The 15,712-nt window shown below is 47.0% G+C and overlaps 1 protein-coding gene across 5 annotated transcripts in view; it reads left to right on the top strand.

Moving 5' to 3' along the window:
• The window catches only part of USP12 (ubiquitin specific peptidase 12), a 57,756-nt gene extending 52,516 nt beyond the window's left edge, over positions 1 to 5,240 (top strand). For 3 of the 5 annotated variants that reach the window (XM_060394086.1, XM_060394087.1, XM_060394088.1), the window contains one exon: positions 822 to 5,240. In XM_060394086.1, coding sequence (XP_060250069.1) covers positions 822 to 1,008 — 187 coding nt within the window. In that variant the 3' untranslated portion in view covers positions 1,009 to 5,240. The remainder of the gene's footprint in view (positions 1 to 821) is intronic. The other 2 variants (XM_042254867.2, XM_027973645.3) reach the window with 1 other exon arrangement.
• Positions 5,241 to 15,712: the final 10,472 nt, after the last annotated feature.

Here is a 15,712-nt window from a genome sequence, read left to right on the forward strand (position 1 = left end):
AGCAGGTAAAAAAAATATTTGATATGTTCTTTAAAAAGAATTTCTTTTAGGGAATTTGCTGGTGATCCAGTGGTTGGGACTCTATGCTTCCACTGCAGGGAACATGAATTCAGTCTCTGGTTGGGGAATGAAGATCCCACAAGCCAAGCAGCATGGCCCCCCAAAAAAATAAACCCCACCTTTATTTTTACATTTTTCTAGATTTCTGTATCCCAGATTTATTTAAAATGAAATGCAGAGGCAATTATAATAATTACATGTTGCTAAGAATTAAATACTTAAAACTAGCACTAATAATACTAAAAATAAGTTATTTGTTTAGAGAAGTTTATGAAGTTGGAGCTTGATTGCAGATCCAAGATTTCAGTATCTTTTTCAAGCATCATGTGGAATTTTTCCTCAAGAAAAACTATTGCCAAGGGTTAAGATTCAGAAATAATTCTATGTACATTGTTCGACAGTTATAATTCAGTGTGTTCTGGCCTCTCCTGCCCCACAAAAATGCTAGAAATTTTATTTAAGTCTCTTGCAGAATCAAATTTGAACATTACTTCAAAAATAATAATTTTGAAAGGCAACAAAGAATTTTAATAGTATAGCTTTATATAGATAGAATACTGGTTATATCTCTCAGAGTACAGATTATTTTAAAATCAAATGACAGTTCAGATCAACGTAGCTTGATCTCTTGGGGGGAAAGAATAGGTAAGGAACATTTTTATCTGTTTCAGTTTTTCTCCTTTCAGAACAAGGAATTTAGAACATAGAAGAGTAATACTAATAAACTGTATAAAGCTAACTTTTGCTTCTCTCTGTTTTAGTGGTCCCAATCGAGGCCATTACATTGCAATAGTTAAGAGTCATGATTTTTGGTTGTTGTTTGATGACGACATTGTAGAAGTAAGTAGTTTCCTGATTTCTTGTTTTCCTTTAAAGTTGTGTGTGCATCTTGCTCGTGACCTTTTCCTTCCAGCTTCTCATTGTGTAGGACAAGTCTTCAGGTTGTAATCGAATCCCTACTTCTCTCCCTAATGCCCAGTTCAGTGCTGCTGGAACAGTCGGCTATCCTTGAAAATGTCTAGAATAAAAACAAGTGAGATCTTTCAACCACAGAGCTAGTTAAGAAAAGAAAAAGAACTTATACCGTTAAGAAAATAACTTACTGAGCTATAAGACACAGTTAAGTGTGCAGATTTTAAGCAACAGTTTAAATTGTTACATGTGAACACACACACGAGTGCACACACATAACTGCCGTCTAGATCAAGAAATAGTGTGTTTCAACACGCCAGCAAGCTCTGTCATTCCTTTTCCCCTTCAGTACCTACGGCTTTCCCCTCCCATCCGCCATCCCCTGGAACCCACTGTTTCTAATCTTATTGCCTTACTGGGGTTAATTTTGTCTCTGTTTGAATACAAGTGGACTCATCCAGTATGACTTCTTTGGTGTCTTTTTTCACTCATTCGCGTTTATGCAGTTCATTCTTGTTACTTGCAGTAGTGGTTCTTTTTTTTCTATCTAATTTTTCATTGTACAAATATACCATGTGAGAAACTTGGCTTTTTGTCCATTAATGATTATTAAAGTAAAACTGCCTTGGTTACCCTCGTACAAGTCTTTCTCTGATCATATGCACTCGTTTTTTTTTTTCTTGAGTATATATTAGGTTGGACCTTATGAAATTGCCAAGTCCATAGATCCCAGATGGTTGACAATCAGTTGTTTCTTATAGTTCATCCTGTACCTAGGAATAGAATTGCTGGGTCACAGGGTATGTTCAGGCTTAGAAGATGATGAAAGTATTTTGTCTGCGTCTGGTGCGGTTTTGCAGTCCCAGCTGTGAATGAGGGTTTCGTTTGTTCCACATTCTCACCAATACTGGGCATCATCCAAGCCATTCTGATTGTGCAGAGCTGTTTTACAAATGAGAAAATGAAAGACATTATCCTAAGAAAGGCTGAAGCTTTTACTGGATTCCAGGAGTCCGAAGAGCTCATTTTTCTACTGACGTTTGTTTTTTTCCCTCACAGAAAATAGATGCACAAGCTATTGAAGAATTCTACGGGTTAACATCAGATATCTCGAAGAACTCTGAGTCTGGCTACATCCTTTTCTATCAGTCCCGGGACTGAGGGAGCTGCGATGAAGAGAGACTTTCTGCCTCATTTCTTCTCTGGTTATTTGGGAAAAGATCAAGCACCGATTTTTTCCAAGAAAAGAGAACTGCGGGGAGCTCAGGGGGGCAGCAGCGCACTTTGCACACAATAAAGCAAAGGCTGTGGGTTAACACGCTCTTCCTATCCTGGTAGTTGATTGATTCGCTCAGGTATCATGCTGTCTGTGCAGCTCTGCACAAGGCAGTGGAATCAGAGATACCAGCTCCTCTTGTGGAAACAGCCTTCCAGTAACCGACATGCATTTTCTCTTCCTTCATTGCACCAGTAGTGATTGAGCTCCTTGGGGGTGCAGCAGAGAGAACGGGAGTCTGTGCGAGGTTATACTGACGATGGCAGGAGGTGATGCTGAACACGCCGCACACGCGCGCGCCTGGGTTGGACACACAGAGAGAGAACACTGGGTAGTCTTTTCGAGCGTAAACCAGAAATGCTTTTTGGGCCCAACACTTGCAGTCGCCTTCCTGATGTAAAGAGACTTAACAGATACTAGAATCCAGTGTCAGGAAGGCAAATAACGTTTGCTTCTCTGAAGAAGCTTATAATCATATACAGTATATGTATATCTAGGGAACAATTGGTCAAAAGTGGCTTTTTGTTTCCCCAAGGGGAAAGACTGGCTTTGTAATTATAATTTTTTTCCTTATTTATTTTACTTAAAACTGGTAGAGTCTAAGTATTGTATGAAGTGCCCATGATTCTGTCGGTAAATTTGAGAATATTTTTATTAGTTTTTGTCAGTTTAATGAATCCTTTCGTTTGTTTCTATTTTTAAGGTGAATTTTTAAACTATTTTAAATCATAGGTTACCCTAAGAAAAATTGCAGTGAGAGAAGGTAAATTATTCTTTTTCCAGGAGGAACTGATATCTCTGGCTCTAAATATTTGTTCCTAGTTGTAAGTTTTATTCAGCTTTAATTTCAGTAAAATTTAAAAAAATAATCAAAAAATTCCCTGTTGTTGTGGAATGATGGAGGAAGTCCTGGTGCGGTAGTGGTGTGCTGGTCCTGAGGGTTCTTCAGGGCTCTGTTTCAGGCTGAGGCCGCGTTTGGAAAACTCATGGCACGGCAGTTACCTTATTTTCAGGAGTTGTTTATTCTGGAAAGAAGTGACCATCCCAACCCCAGCCTTCCTGGGGAGCTGACAGACCCTGGGAAGAGTGCATTAATGAGGTCAACCAGGAGTACTTTGAAAGCAAGTCCTTTTTTCCCCCCTTCCACCTTTACAGATCTTACTGGAAGAGTGTTTAGAAATTTAACTTTGTGTTTGTAAAGACTTCATTCTGTTGGGAGTTTCAAGAAGTGACATACGTGATGTAAGATGTATGTAAACCATTGCAGTTGACACTTTCCTATACATCAGTAAGTTGTCTGACAGTGGCCGAATGTAACTTGCAGAAAATAATTGAATATATATTCAAGATAATAGCAATCAGGTCTTAGATGTTCTTTATTCCAGTCTTTTTAAGGCAGTAATCTTTTTTTTTTAATTGCTGTAATTTTCTAAACTTATTTTACTAATACTGTTGAATCTGAAAAAAGAAAAGCAACAAAGAAGAATGTTTTTGTCTGCTGCTATTATTAACATTTATTATCTGTATCTTTTAGCTCAGGAAATGACTTCACCTATTCGTTCCACGAATAGATTTTTAACAGGGTCACTTAGCTAATTGGGCTGTTGAAACAAATGTGCTGGCAGAAAATGATGATGTCTTCGACAGATTGCTTTTGGAGATAACAGTTTCTAAAGCCTTACCCCTGGCTGGGATGGTTTCGTACAAATTACATGGCCTGCCCAATCTACCAGGGTGGCTCAGAGAATCACAACCAAGAATGTGGGCAAGGTCAGAGCTCTGGAGGTGCATACATTTTTTTTTGCTTTGAGGGCTTCAGCCAGATCGTCTTGCAATTTAAAGCTGAATGTCTGCAGCTTTTAGTCCAGAGACGAGGAGTAACGTGAAGCTGAACCAGCTTTGACTTGCATTGGGCCGCGGCATGTAGAAGATAGATAGATGAAGTCATTTGCATAAAGGTACAGCGTTGGGATACTGTGTTGTGTTTGTAAACTTTACATTTTGCATTTAAAAAAAAAAAAAGTGCAGTAAAGTAAAAGCCAAGGTTAAATTTTCTATGAAAGCAAGTTCTCACATTTTTCTTGAGTTCCACGGTAGTCGCACACTGTCCCATCTACACCCTGTTGAATAGGACGACCTGTCGGGGGCAGGACAACGGCATGATGGTTCTCCATTTCCTTTGTCCTCCTGAGTGCACCTGCATCTGCGTGTAATGTCTCGAAGCTTCTCAGAAATGCAGTATGCTTTAGAAACACGGAGGGTTTAGGGCCAGGGGGAGAAATGCAGACAGAGGAGGGAAAGTGGCGCGTCCAGAAAGCGACCTGAGGTGGTGTGTTGGCTGGCCGACCGAAAGGGGCGGGTTTCAGTTGTACACGGTGGTGATTACTGTCTAACTGTGTACATGTTTGTTGGGATGACCGTCCCATATTTTGTGTATTGGAAGAAGAATTTCTATGAATTATCGTAACTGAAAGTAAGTATTCTAAATTAAGTCTCACTAAGTCATACGGCTTCTGCCTTGGCAGCGGTACCTTTAGAAGCTGGCGGGAGACAGGAGCCCTGAGACTCTAGGCAAAGGGAGAAGGGGGGGTGTGTAATATATGGGTCTCGTCGCCTCTAACCATCCGTGTAGTTTTTTCCTTTCCTTGATGGCAGTAGAAAAGACCTCACTTCCATAACATACTACTCTTGATACTTTCTTTAAAGCTACTTTTTCATTGAAGATTTCTCTCATGAGGTATTTAACCTGGGAGCCGGGAGGCTAAGGCGCTCAGGTCCTGGCTCTTCAGTGAATTTAACTGTGTGACCTTGGGCAAGTCACTTAACCTCTCTGTGCTTCAGTCTCCCTATCTTGTAAAATGGGAGTAATACCTACCTCACAGGGTTGTTGTGGGGATTAATTAGATACAATGTCTGTAAAGCATCTAAGGTTCTTGAAGAAGGCGCTATATAAATACAAAATAATATCTATTAAAGTTGGTCTATTTGTGCCTGTGGGGCTTTGTGTTTTTTTTTTTTTTCCTCCTTAAAATGCATGTACGAATTAGAAGTATACACTGTGGGCGCTGTCTTACTGCTTTTCCTCAAAAGTTGACTACTCCTGTCACCCTAAGAGATTTTCCCAGAATGCATCCCACAAGTCTAAACCGGTGTTCCATCCGTGCCTGTGTTTATTCAGCATGCACCATGCATGTATTCGTCTTTATTTAGTGGCATTGTCTTTCCCCAGATCCCAAGTTTAAAAATTTACATTTCACATCATAGAATCTTAGAGGGCAAGATGCCTTCGCAGTCACTGTTCCTAACGCCCCGTCCTCCCTTCCACGGGCCTACTTGCTCCTGTAAAATGATCACCTGAACTTGAAACGAAGCCTGGTCCTCTGTAGAGTGACTTAAAAATTGCTGTTTTCTTGACCCCCATGGTTCTTGGGAAGCCTGGCTAGGCAGCACTCTCATTGGAGTCTCTGAAGGAGAGTTCTCAGAGGTAAACACAGTAACAGGGGAGCCAGCTACCTGGGGACCTGAGATAGACATCTGTAACATACTGAACTTTGAGTAAATGACATTGTCTGTATTCAAGAGTGTTTCACAGACTGTTTCGAAGCCATGACTGCCCCTCACCTTTTCCACCTTGTCACCCGGCGCTTGTGTGTGAGTTATTTGAAACCCTCTCCACCTTTCTGCACTGGTCTGTTCTTTATGATAAGCTATCAACCATTTTTAAAAATCTCCAGGTCTGCTGAAATAACCCATCATTTTTGAGTTGATTGTGTGATAGGCTCTATACTCAGCATTTTACGTTTTTTAAAAAGGTAGCTTGAAGACTGTCACAGAGATCATGATATCCTCACCTTACAAAAAAGGAAACTAGGTCTCTCCAAGGTTAAGTGACTCCAAAGTCACTCAGCTGGAAGGTGTCAACTAGGTATAAGTTCACTGCCAAGCTCTTAACCCCTTGGTTCCTAAAGAGGATTCTACAGTGCTCTTAGGAATTCTCTCTCAAGCAGCCACTATGGACCTGATTCCTGAAGAAACAAGCTCACACTATTTGTCATTTGCTGCTTACTATGAAGGTGAAATAGTAGGGAAAGTATTAGGCGTTTGTTCAGTCATGTCCGACTCTTTTTACAACCCCATGGACTGTAGCCCAGCAGGCTCCTCTGTCCATGGGATTTCCCAGGCAAAAAGACTGGAGTGGGTAGCCATCCCCACCCAGGGATCAAACCCCAGACTCCTGCATTACAGGCGATTCTTTACCATCTAAGCCACCAGGCTTACAGTAAGCCACTTATAATCTACCTTATAACAGGTCCCTTTCTTAAATTTCCTCACTTGCTGTCAAGGATTTGCCTATAAGGAAACTGATGCAGAACTTAATGAACATTTCATTTCTCTAAAGTTTTTAAATAAAACTTTCAAGAGCAAGGAAAATCATCCCGCTCTACTGATAAGTCATTTCCAAATCTGGACAATCTCAACTTGCTGGCGTTGAGAAAGCTCATTCTCAAAGGCTCCCCGGTGATTCTAATCATCCAGTTTGGGGCCTGTGTTAGGACTCCTTTGAAGTTCTAGATTATGTTTCTGTAAGGTCATGGCCAGTCTGGAGTGGACCTGATGGGAGCACTGTTGAAAAGTCAAATTAAGCAATGGTCAGGGTTGATTTCCTTTAGGATTGACTGGTTTGATGATCTTGTCCAAAGGACTCTCAATATTATCTCCAGCACCATGGTTCAAAAGCATCAATTCTTTGGCGCTCAGTCTTCTTTATGGTCCAGCTCTCATATCCGTACACGACTACTGGAAAAACCATAGCTTTGACTATATGGACCATTGGAAGGGCTGAAGCTGAAGCTCCAATACTTTGGCCGCCTAGATTCCCTGGTGGCACAGAGGTTAAAGTGTCTGCCTCCAATGCGGGAGACCCGGGTTCGATCCCTGGGTCGGGAAGATCCCTTGGAGAAGGAAATGGCAATCCACTCCAGTATTCTTGCCTGGGGAATCCCATGGATGGAGAAGCCTAGTAGGTTACAGTCCACGGGGTTGCAAAGAGTCGGACACGACTGAGTGACTTCACCTTACCTGATTTGAAGAGCCAACTCATTGGGAAAGACCCTGATGCTGGGGAAGATTGAGGGCAGGAGAAGCGGGCGACAGAGGATGGGATGGTTGGATGTCATCACTGACTCATTGGACAGGAGTTTGACCAAACTCTGGGAGAAGGACAGGGAAGCCTGTTGTGCTGCAGTCCATGGGGTCACAAAGAGTCAGACCCGACCGAGCAACTAAACGACAAATTATCAGGTCATTCAGAAATGCACTCCAGAATGGGAATCAGAAGAGCAGACTGGCTCATATCTCTGTGGCGCACAGTGACTGTGGTTCCATCCATCAGAGAAGGCGGCGGCGGGCAGGGGTGGAGGGGTGGTGTCTGGCTGGTGGCTCTGGTCTGATGAAAACAGGTGTCATAAACACACGCCTTAGAGGGACAGATCTGGGCCTCAAACTCCATCCTCATTCCCAAGCAGGATTTGAAAATCAACTTGAAAGCTGGAGTGAAAATTTTACCTGAAGGATGATAAACATTTAGCTTTGCTTTTAGAGCTCATGGCTGATCCTACATCTGAAGTGGGTTGTGGGATGGTGGGCCAGAGCCCAGGGCTTCTCTGAGGCCCACACATCTGAGAAGGTGGGAGGGAGAAAACTTCCCATGACCAAGGTGTGTGCATGTGTGTGAGCCTGCCAGGCTGGGACCCCAGCAGGGGGCCTTTGGAAGAGGGTGTCAGTGAGTGACCAGAGCAGGAGCGTGGGAACAGGAGACCCACAGTTGTGATAAGTGTAGGCAATGTGCAGACAGGTCAAGAGAAGTACTATGTTATTAAAATTTACTTTGCTGATACAGGGAATTCATAATTTGATTGAGTGCACAGTCATCCATGAAAACACAGGGTTCCTCACAGACTACTAAAGAGCTGAAGAAGGGAGCTCACATTTACTGAACCAGACCCCTGACATACTATCTCATTTACTCCTAGTAACCTTGTGTGAGCGTCCTCAGTCACTCAGTTGTGTCTGACTCTTTGCGACCCCATGGACTGTAGCCTGCCAGACTCCTCTGTCCATGGGATTTTCCAGGCAAGAATACTGGAGTGGGTTGCCATTTCCTTCTCCAGGGGATCCTCCTAACCTAGGGATCGAACCCACATCTCCTGAGTCTCCTTCATTGACAGGTGGATTCTCTACCACTGGGTCACCTGGGAAGCCCTTCACCACATCTAGCTGCCCTGTTTGCTTTTCTGATTCCTATGGCGCCAGACCGGTTTCCATCACAAGGGCCGCGTGCTTGCGTCAGGGACTTGCATTCTACAGAAGGACTCTTCCACCTCCGCTCCAAGTCTCACTGGAGCAAACTCGCTGGCAGGTGCAAGTGAACCTGGAATCTCTCCAACTCACCTGCACACCTTTGAGGGGAGCTTTGTTTTTTCCCAAACTAGCTGATGCCTGAGGTTCATGATATTGTGCTTAAGACATGTGATTACCTAGTACATCAGTCAATTAAATATTACATATGCAAAGATAATGAGTTTGGAAGGGAGAGTTGCTTCTTTGAAAGCTCAGTTGAATGATGTGAAAAGATTCAATAAATGTAACAATATTTGCTTTAAATTAGGTGTAGGGGACACCGGGGGAAAATAAGAACAGAAGGATTCTGTACTGAAATGGTTTTTCAATAGTCTTTAAGATCTCCAACCCCTTTAAAGAAAACAAAATCTGAAATTGTAGATAATTCATTACAGGTGTGATTTATGCAAAAACAGAGGCAGCAAGATTCCCCAGTGAGGGCATCGCTCAAAGAAAGACTTCCCCCTGGGTCAAAATATTGGCAAGTAAATTACCATGTATGTGTTTTAAGGTAAAAGAAAATGTTGAAAGTATTTATATAATTTTTAAATCTTTGGTTCATCCATGTACTTATCAAGAGCCTGCTACATGCCAGTGTTGTTAGCTTTGGGAATGAAAAAATAATTGATTCAAACCAACAAGTCCCTGGCACGGAATGTACCTGCTAGTGTAGGCCAAGGCAGGAAACAGGCCTGTAAAACATACCTATGACGTCATGTACGTGTGTGGGCCGCACAGGAGCGCAGACCCCCGGATGCGGTGAAGAGGCAGGGGCAGGGAAGGGCTCTGTTATGAGGGGACATGAGGGCAGAGAGGGAATCCGACGGGAGCCACCTGGACATCAAGGGGAGACTCGAGAGGCAGCGGGGCCGGGGGCAAGACCCCCAGCCCAGCCTTAGCTGGGCGTATTGAAGGAACCTGGAGAGCAGGTTGGAAGATGGGCACTAAGGAGAGAGGAGAGACACAGGCAGGGCCATGTCACGGGGGTGGGGGCTGACTTTGGACCTTATCCAGAAAATGAGGGAAGCTACATGGGGGTGGAACCTGGTAAGTCTGATTTCCAGGGTTTTTTGTTTGTTTGGTTTTTTTTGGCGGAGCAGGGCACATGGGATCTTAGTTCCCAACCAGGGGGTCGAACCTGTGCCTCTTGCCATGGAAGTGCAGAGCCCTAACCACTGGACGGCCAGAGAAGTCCCTGATTTCCAGTTTTAAAAGGATGCTCTGCTACTGTGTGGATAATTGAGGCCAGGGCGTGGGATGTAGGGTGGGTGCTGTGCTGTGCTGAGTCGCTCAGTCCTGTCTGGACTCTGTGACCCCACCAGCCTCATGTCCATGGGATTGTCCAGGCAAGGATACTGGAGTGGGTTGTCATGTCCTCCTCCAGGGGATTTTCCCCACCCGGGGATCAAATTCCGGTCATCCGCATCCGAAGGCGGATTCTTGACCGTCTGGGGAAGCTCACGGGGTCAGGGGGTGGGGTTAAAAGTGGAAGCAAAAAGCCAGAAATGGGCCAGACAGTGCTGAGCAGAGATGCTGAGGACATCAGGGAGGCAGGATGCCCAGGGCAGCAGCGGAGAGGAGCAGGTGGGGGTGGAGGGAGTGACCCCCTACCAGTGGCCTGATGGACGCAGGAGGGAGGGTGCCAGGGAGCTTAGAGAAGGGACAAGTGTGCTGGGGGCGGGGCGCCTGGGGGCGGGGAGGGATGGGGCGGCGAGGGGCAGGGGGCGCCGGGTGGGGCGGGGAGTGGAGACTGTGGACTTTTTCATTACAAGGGAGAAGGCCGGAGGCGAAGCCTGCTTTCCATCTGTCTCCGGTCTCCAGCCTTCGCGGCCAGCCAAGGGGGCGGGAGGTGTGCCTGGCTGCTCTTGCCCATTTTTGGCGGCGCTGCTGGGGCTGCTCCTGGGCCTGGTTCCCACGTGGAGGGAAAATAAGCCCCAGGCTTACATTTCTCAGGCTTTAGGTAGATGCCTTGCGGTTGGAAAGCTTTTGGAAAATATCTGTTTATAGGAATCTATTTTCTATACAGGTGTCAACAATCTATTAAAAAATAATATTATTAAAAATAATAAGAATTTCTGGAAGCCTCTGGGCCTGGCTGGGTCCCCATCACAGACAGGAAATACCCTGAGTGGGGTCACTCTTGGGGACCATGTGCTTCTGCCGAGCATGGAAGACTCTTGACATCTTCAGAGATGTTGCTCCCCGCCACCCTCCTGGCTTTAATTTTCTGTCATTTCTGCCTCTGCCCCTCGGTACTGGAATTTGGGCACAGATGATGCCAAGAGGTTGAAGATCTGAAATGTTGGGATTTTGCTCCAACATAGCCCTTTCTTGCCCTTGATAAGCCCAAGTCAGGGAAGGTGAAGGCAGATGTGTACCTTTTACAAGGAGGAAGCCCCATGTGGGTCCTTACAGACTAGTGTGGCCCTGTGAGGAATTCCTTTCTCCCAGCTGGAGGTAGGTCAGAGCCCAGAACCCAGACAGGCTGGGCCTTGCCTCCTAACCCACAGCCGCCTCTTTCCTGGTGGGAGACGGCAGTCGGGGAGGGTGTGGTGTTGAGGGGTGCCTTTGGGGGTGAGCAGGGAGGATCAGGTGCCTGAGAGGATCAGAGAAGAGGAGGGCAGAGCTACTCTGGGCAGGACAGCTCCCAGGGCCTCTCCAGCTTTCTTAAGTTTGAAAAATATTGCTCTTACCAGTAAATAATAGCCAACATACCTGAAGTTGCTATGAAAGTATCGGGTTGGCCCATGAGGCCATTCGGGTGGTAATAGAAAAACCCGAATGAACTTACTGGCCAACCCAACTATACGTCCAGTTTAATACCTAGGAGACCATGTGCCTCTCTCTCTAGTCCACCTCCGACCCCTCAGGGTGACCGCCCACCTGACTGTCCACTACAGTGTGAGCACGCATGTCTCTATCTTAAGCATGGCCCGTGAGCTTTGACTCTTTCTGAACTGTGTGGGAGCGGAGTCGCACTCTGTTCCCGTATCCCAGCATTCGTGCTTTGAGATTCATCCGTGCTGTCCTGTGCAGACTTAGTCCTCTGGCTCTACTGCCATGTAGGATTCTCTCGTGAATATACCCCAGCTACTTACTCATTTGACTGTAGATGGGAATTGGCTGCTGTACAAGGCCGTTGGCAACGAGCAGCGCTATTGTGAATATTTTTGTATATGAGTCACGTGTCATTTCTCTGCAGGTTGTACCTCGCAAATTGGGAGTTCTGGGTTTGCATATCTGTGATTTTAAAGATAATGGCCAAGCTGCTTTTCAAAGAGATATCTGGCTTGTCCAAATCTATATCCTGGCTGATTTTTATCTGTTTGTTAATTATGAAAATAGGTCAAAATCACTGTATGTGTTTGTAGATTTGTCTGTTATTTATTTATTGCTTTATATATTTGAATCTTCCAGGTGATTCAAATTGTCGATGGTGCAGTATAGAATACACCGGCCTAGGCAGGAGACGCAGGAGTCATGAGTTTGATCCCTGAATCGGGAAGATCCCCTGGAGGAGGAAATGACAACCCACTCCACTTGCCTGGGAAAACCCATGGACAGAGGAGTCTGGTGGGCTACAGTCCATAGGGTTACAAAGAGCTGAACACGACTGAGCGTGCACACACACACACATATTTGAATCTAGGTTATTAGACACGTAAAGTTATTATATCTTCTTGGTCAGTCGATCATATTCAAAACAATTTTGATTTAAATGCAAGAATGTTGACAAGAGGGACTTCTCTGGTGGTCCACTGGTTAAGAATCCACCTTGCCAAGCAAGAATCCACCTTGCAAAGGTTCCCAGTGAGGGACCCATTTGGATCCCTGGTCGGAAAACTAAGATCCCGCATGCCTCAGAGCAACTATGCCTACGCACTGCAACTAGAGAGTCTGTGTGCTGCAACGGAAGAACCCTCATGGTGAAATGAAGATCTGGCATGCCGCAACTAAGGCCCGATGCAGCTGAATAAATAAATACTAAAGAAAGAATGTTGTGAGAGCATTGTGCACAGCTGAACAGCCCCAAACGGGCAACTGTCCGTGTGTTATCATTTTATCACCACGATGTGATCCTCATCATCCCTGCAGATGCTTTTTGCTGTAAAGTCAACTCTGTACGTCTAACCCTGTTGCCTCCAGGATCCTGGGAGAAAGAGAACCAGAGAGAGTGAAGCTGCTGAGTGAGCTCAGGAGAGGCAGGAGAGTCAGGCTGCCCCAGGAGAGGCACCTGGTCCTTGGGGCGCGGGGAGGTTGGGGGACCCTCAGTTCACTCCCTCCAGGGGCTGGAAGGAGGCGGGAGGAGGAGCAGAGACTTGAGGCCAGCGCTTCCCATTGGGACACCTGCTGGCTGGGGGTCAGCTGTGCACACGGCCTCCCCAGGGGCTCACCCCAGGGCTCTGAGATTCTGTTTCTAAGGCTCCTATTTCTATGCTATGATGTAGTTATCGACCATATTTTCAGAAGAGAAGATGTAAAATGTGAAGGCAGTTGTGACGGTGGAGGGACTCAGGCTGGGCCTCTGCTCTGGGGGGCTTGCGAGCTGGGTCCGGAGTAGGGGGCTTCCTGGGGCTTGTAGGGCTTGTTACTGCACAGTCAGCAGGAGCCTGGACCCCTTCAACTGAGATTCAGGCTCCTCGCCGGCCCCCGAGAGGAGGGAGGGATGCTGGAGTTTGGCCTCATGGCAGGACTGGAAGCCCAGCCAGCGTGTCACAGCTTCCATCCACATCACCACAGGCAGGGCAGCCTTATGACTCACCCCCTGCTCATCTCTGCCTCGTGTCTCCTTAAAGCCTGTCAGCAGAGAGGCCACGTGTGTCTGTGCATGAGTGGGGTCCTTCCAGTCGTACCTGGCTCCCTGCTCACTCAGAAGCTGTCCTGTCTTCCTTGGGAGCCCCAGCCCTCCATCAGCAGTCCGCTGGTCCCATGGTCATTGGAATTATGTGCCCCTGAAGGTAATAAGTGATCCCATCACTTCATATGGGATCAGCCAACACCGTCTTGCTCTTACTGGGTGAATTTCAGTGTTTTTAATCTTCATGTATCTTAAAGCTGACATGGAGCCTAAAACCCCCAATGCACTCCTTGCATCAGGCCTGCTGTTCCGTGGTCTCAACCACCTGGGATTCTTATCTGTTCAGTAAACCCTCTTAGGGACAGAAAGGAGTAAACAGAGATTCTCCCCCAGGCCTCCAGACACAACTCTAAAATAGCATCTCTACCCGAGAACCAGATGCCTGTGGACTACGCACCCTGTGTCATTTTCTTTCTCTCTCTCTCTCTGTGTCACTGGATGGTGTTTAGAAGCCTCTTTTCTATAGTTAGAAATTATTTGGCAGGTCAACAGCGAGCTCCAGGCCTAATTCTCTATCTTGAATTTATAGACAAAGCACCTTAGCTCCGCGAGGCTGGTTTGAGATAGCAGCAACCTGTTTCAGCTCTTGTGTGGAGGAGCTGGGTCTGATCTGCAGGGATCTGGAGGGGCAGGGAGACGTGAGAAGGCAGGTCCAGGCCTGAGGGCCGCAGGTGTGACAGCAGGGGAAAGTTCGAACGGATGCTTATAAAAATAGGGAAGAGCAGAAAAACAGGTTATGAGAGTTCAGGGTCAGATAAGTGGGCCGTGGCATCTCATTCCTTGTGTATTTTTCCCAGGGATCTAGAGCTAGCTTTTTCCCCACAGTCACATGCGTCGCCTGGGACACGGAGAGGGGCCTGGGCTCTCGGCCGCCAACATGGTCACCTCAGGGTTGGGGCTGTGGCATGTCCTTCCTTTACGAGATCTGGGAGCCCCGGCTTCAGCTCCCATCTATTCCAAAGCAAAGTGTATGACGCATACGTCCCTCTCCCCAAAACATTTAATGCTCTTCAGTGCAAGGCACCACCCGCAGCTGAATTTTCACCCTGAAAGTGGCTGCTGAGTACTGGAGTTGGTCAGAGTGATGTGACGCCACAGTGCTGGCGAACAGCTGAACCCTCCCTTGGGAGCAACTCGAGGGATAAAAGCCAAAAGGCCCAAGGCCCAGGGATGCCAGAGGAGCCCACCATTGTCCAACGGGGTTGCCCTGAGTTCCTACCTCCTCGGCAGAGGGTGTCTGTGTGGATAACGCCAAGTCAGCCTGGAAATCAGTGACTCAGGTTTGAAGTCGATGCACCGGTGCCCCTCACCCCCCTCCAGTTGTGCACAAGCAGGACCCGAGCCCTCCCCACCCCCACGTTAAGAGCCACGACTGCCTCTCAGTGTCCTCTCTCGGGGTCAGGCCCCGGGCACAGTAGGCTTATTCCTAGTCGAAGCGGAGCCTCGCCTGGTTAAGGAGCTCAGAGCCCGAAGAATTCTGCCCCGACCCCCGCCCTGGCCAGTGACTGGCAGAGTTCAGAGTTAGTCCTCGTGTTTCTGGCTTCAGCTTGTATCTGTCCATCACCCCACACAGCATGTTTGCCATCTTTGCCTCTTTTGTTTCCTTCATTTCCCGCTCTCCAGAGAAGCTCTCTGGAGGAGACTCCTGCTTGCACACAAGGACACGTTCCTGGCAGTGGGACCCCCAGCAGCTGCCCCTGACTCCGCGGGTCTCCTTCCCCCACACAAGTGTGTGTCTTGCTGTCTCTGCATCCTGGGGCTGAGCCCCTCCTGGGCTGCGTTCAGTGCTCAGTTTGGACAGGGCCCCCACCTTCCTCCCTCTGCTCTGGTCCCACTAGCCTTTCCTCCCACACCCCAGGGTTCTGATTGTCCCCCACAGCCACCTACGTGGCCTTTCTCAGTGCACTGTTCTCTCCCAAGCCTGAGGGAAGGGGCAGGGTGGGGCCAGAGCACGAAGCCCAGGACGCAGGGAGGGCCTCAGCGAGGTGGACTGACCACCTCAGGCTTCACACCTGACTCTGGTTTCCTCCACACAGGCCAGTGTGGGGCCCCAGAAGGTGGGGGAAGTTAGCATTCAAGTTTCCTCCTGCTGTGTGTTGGGGGGCAGTTTGCTCTGTGTTTGAAAGAGAAGCTAATGTTTAGCTGAGTCCGTGACAGGGAGGTTCAGGACAAAGAAGTGGCCTGTTAGTTGCAGGGCCTGGGGTATG

Source organism: Ovis aries, chromosome 10 (assembly GCF_016772045.2).
Source record: "Ovis aries strain OAR_USU_Benz2616 breed Rambouillet chromosome 10, ARS-UI_Ramb_v3.0, whole genome shotgun sequence".
Classification (NCBI taxonomy): Eukaryota; Metazoa; Chordata; class Mammalia; order Artiodactyla; family Bovidae; genus Ovis; species Ovis aries.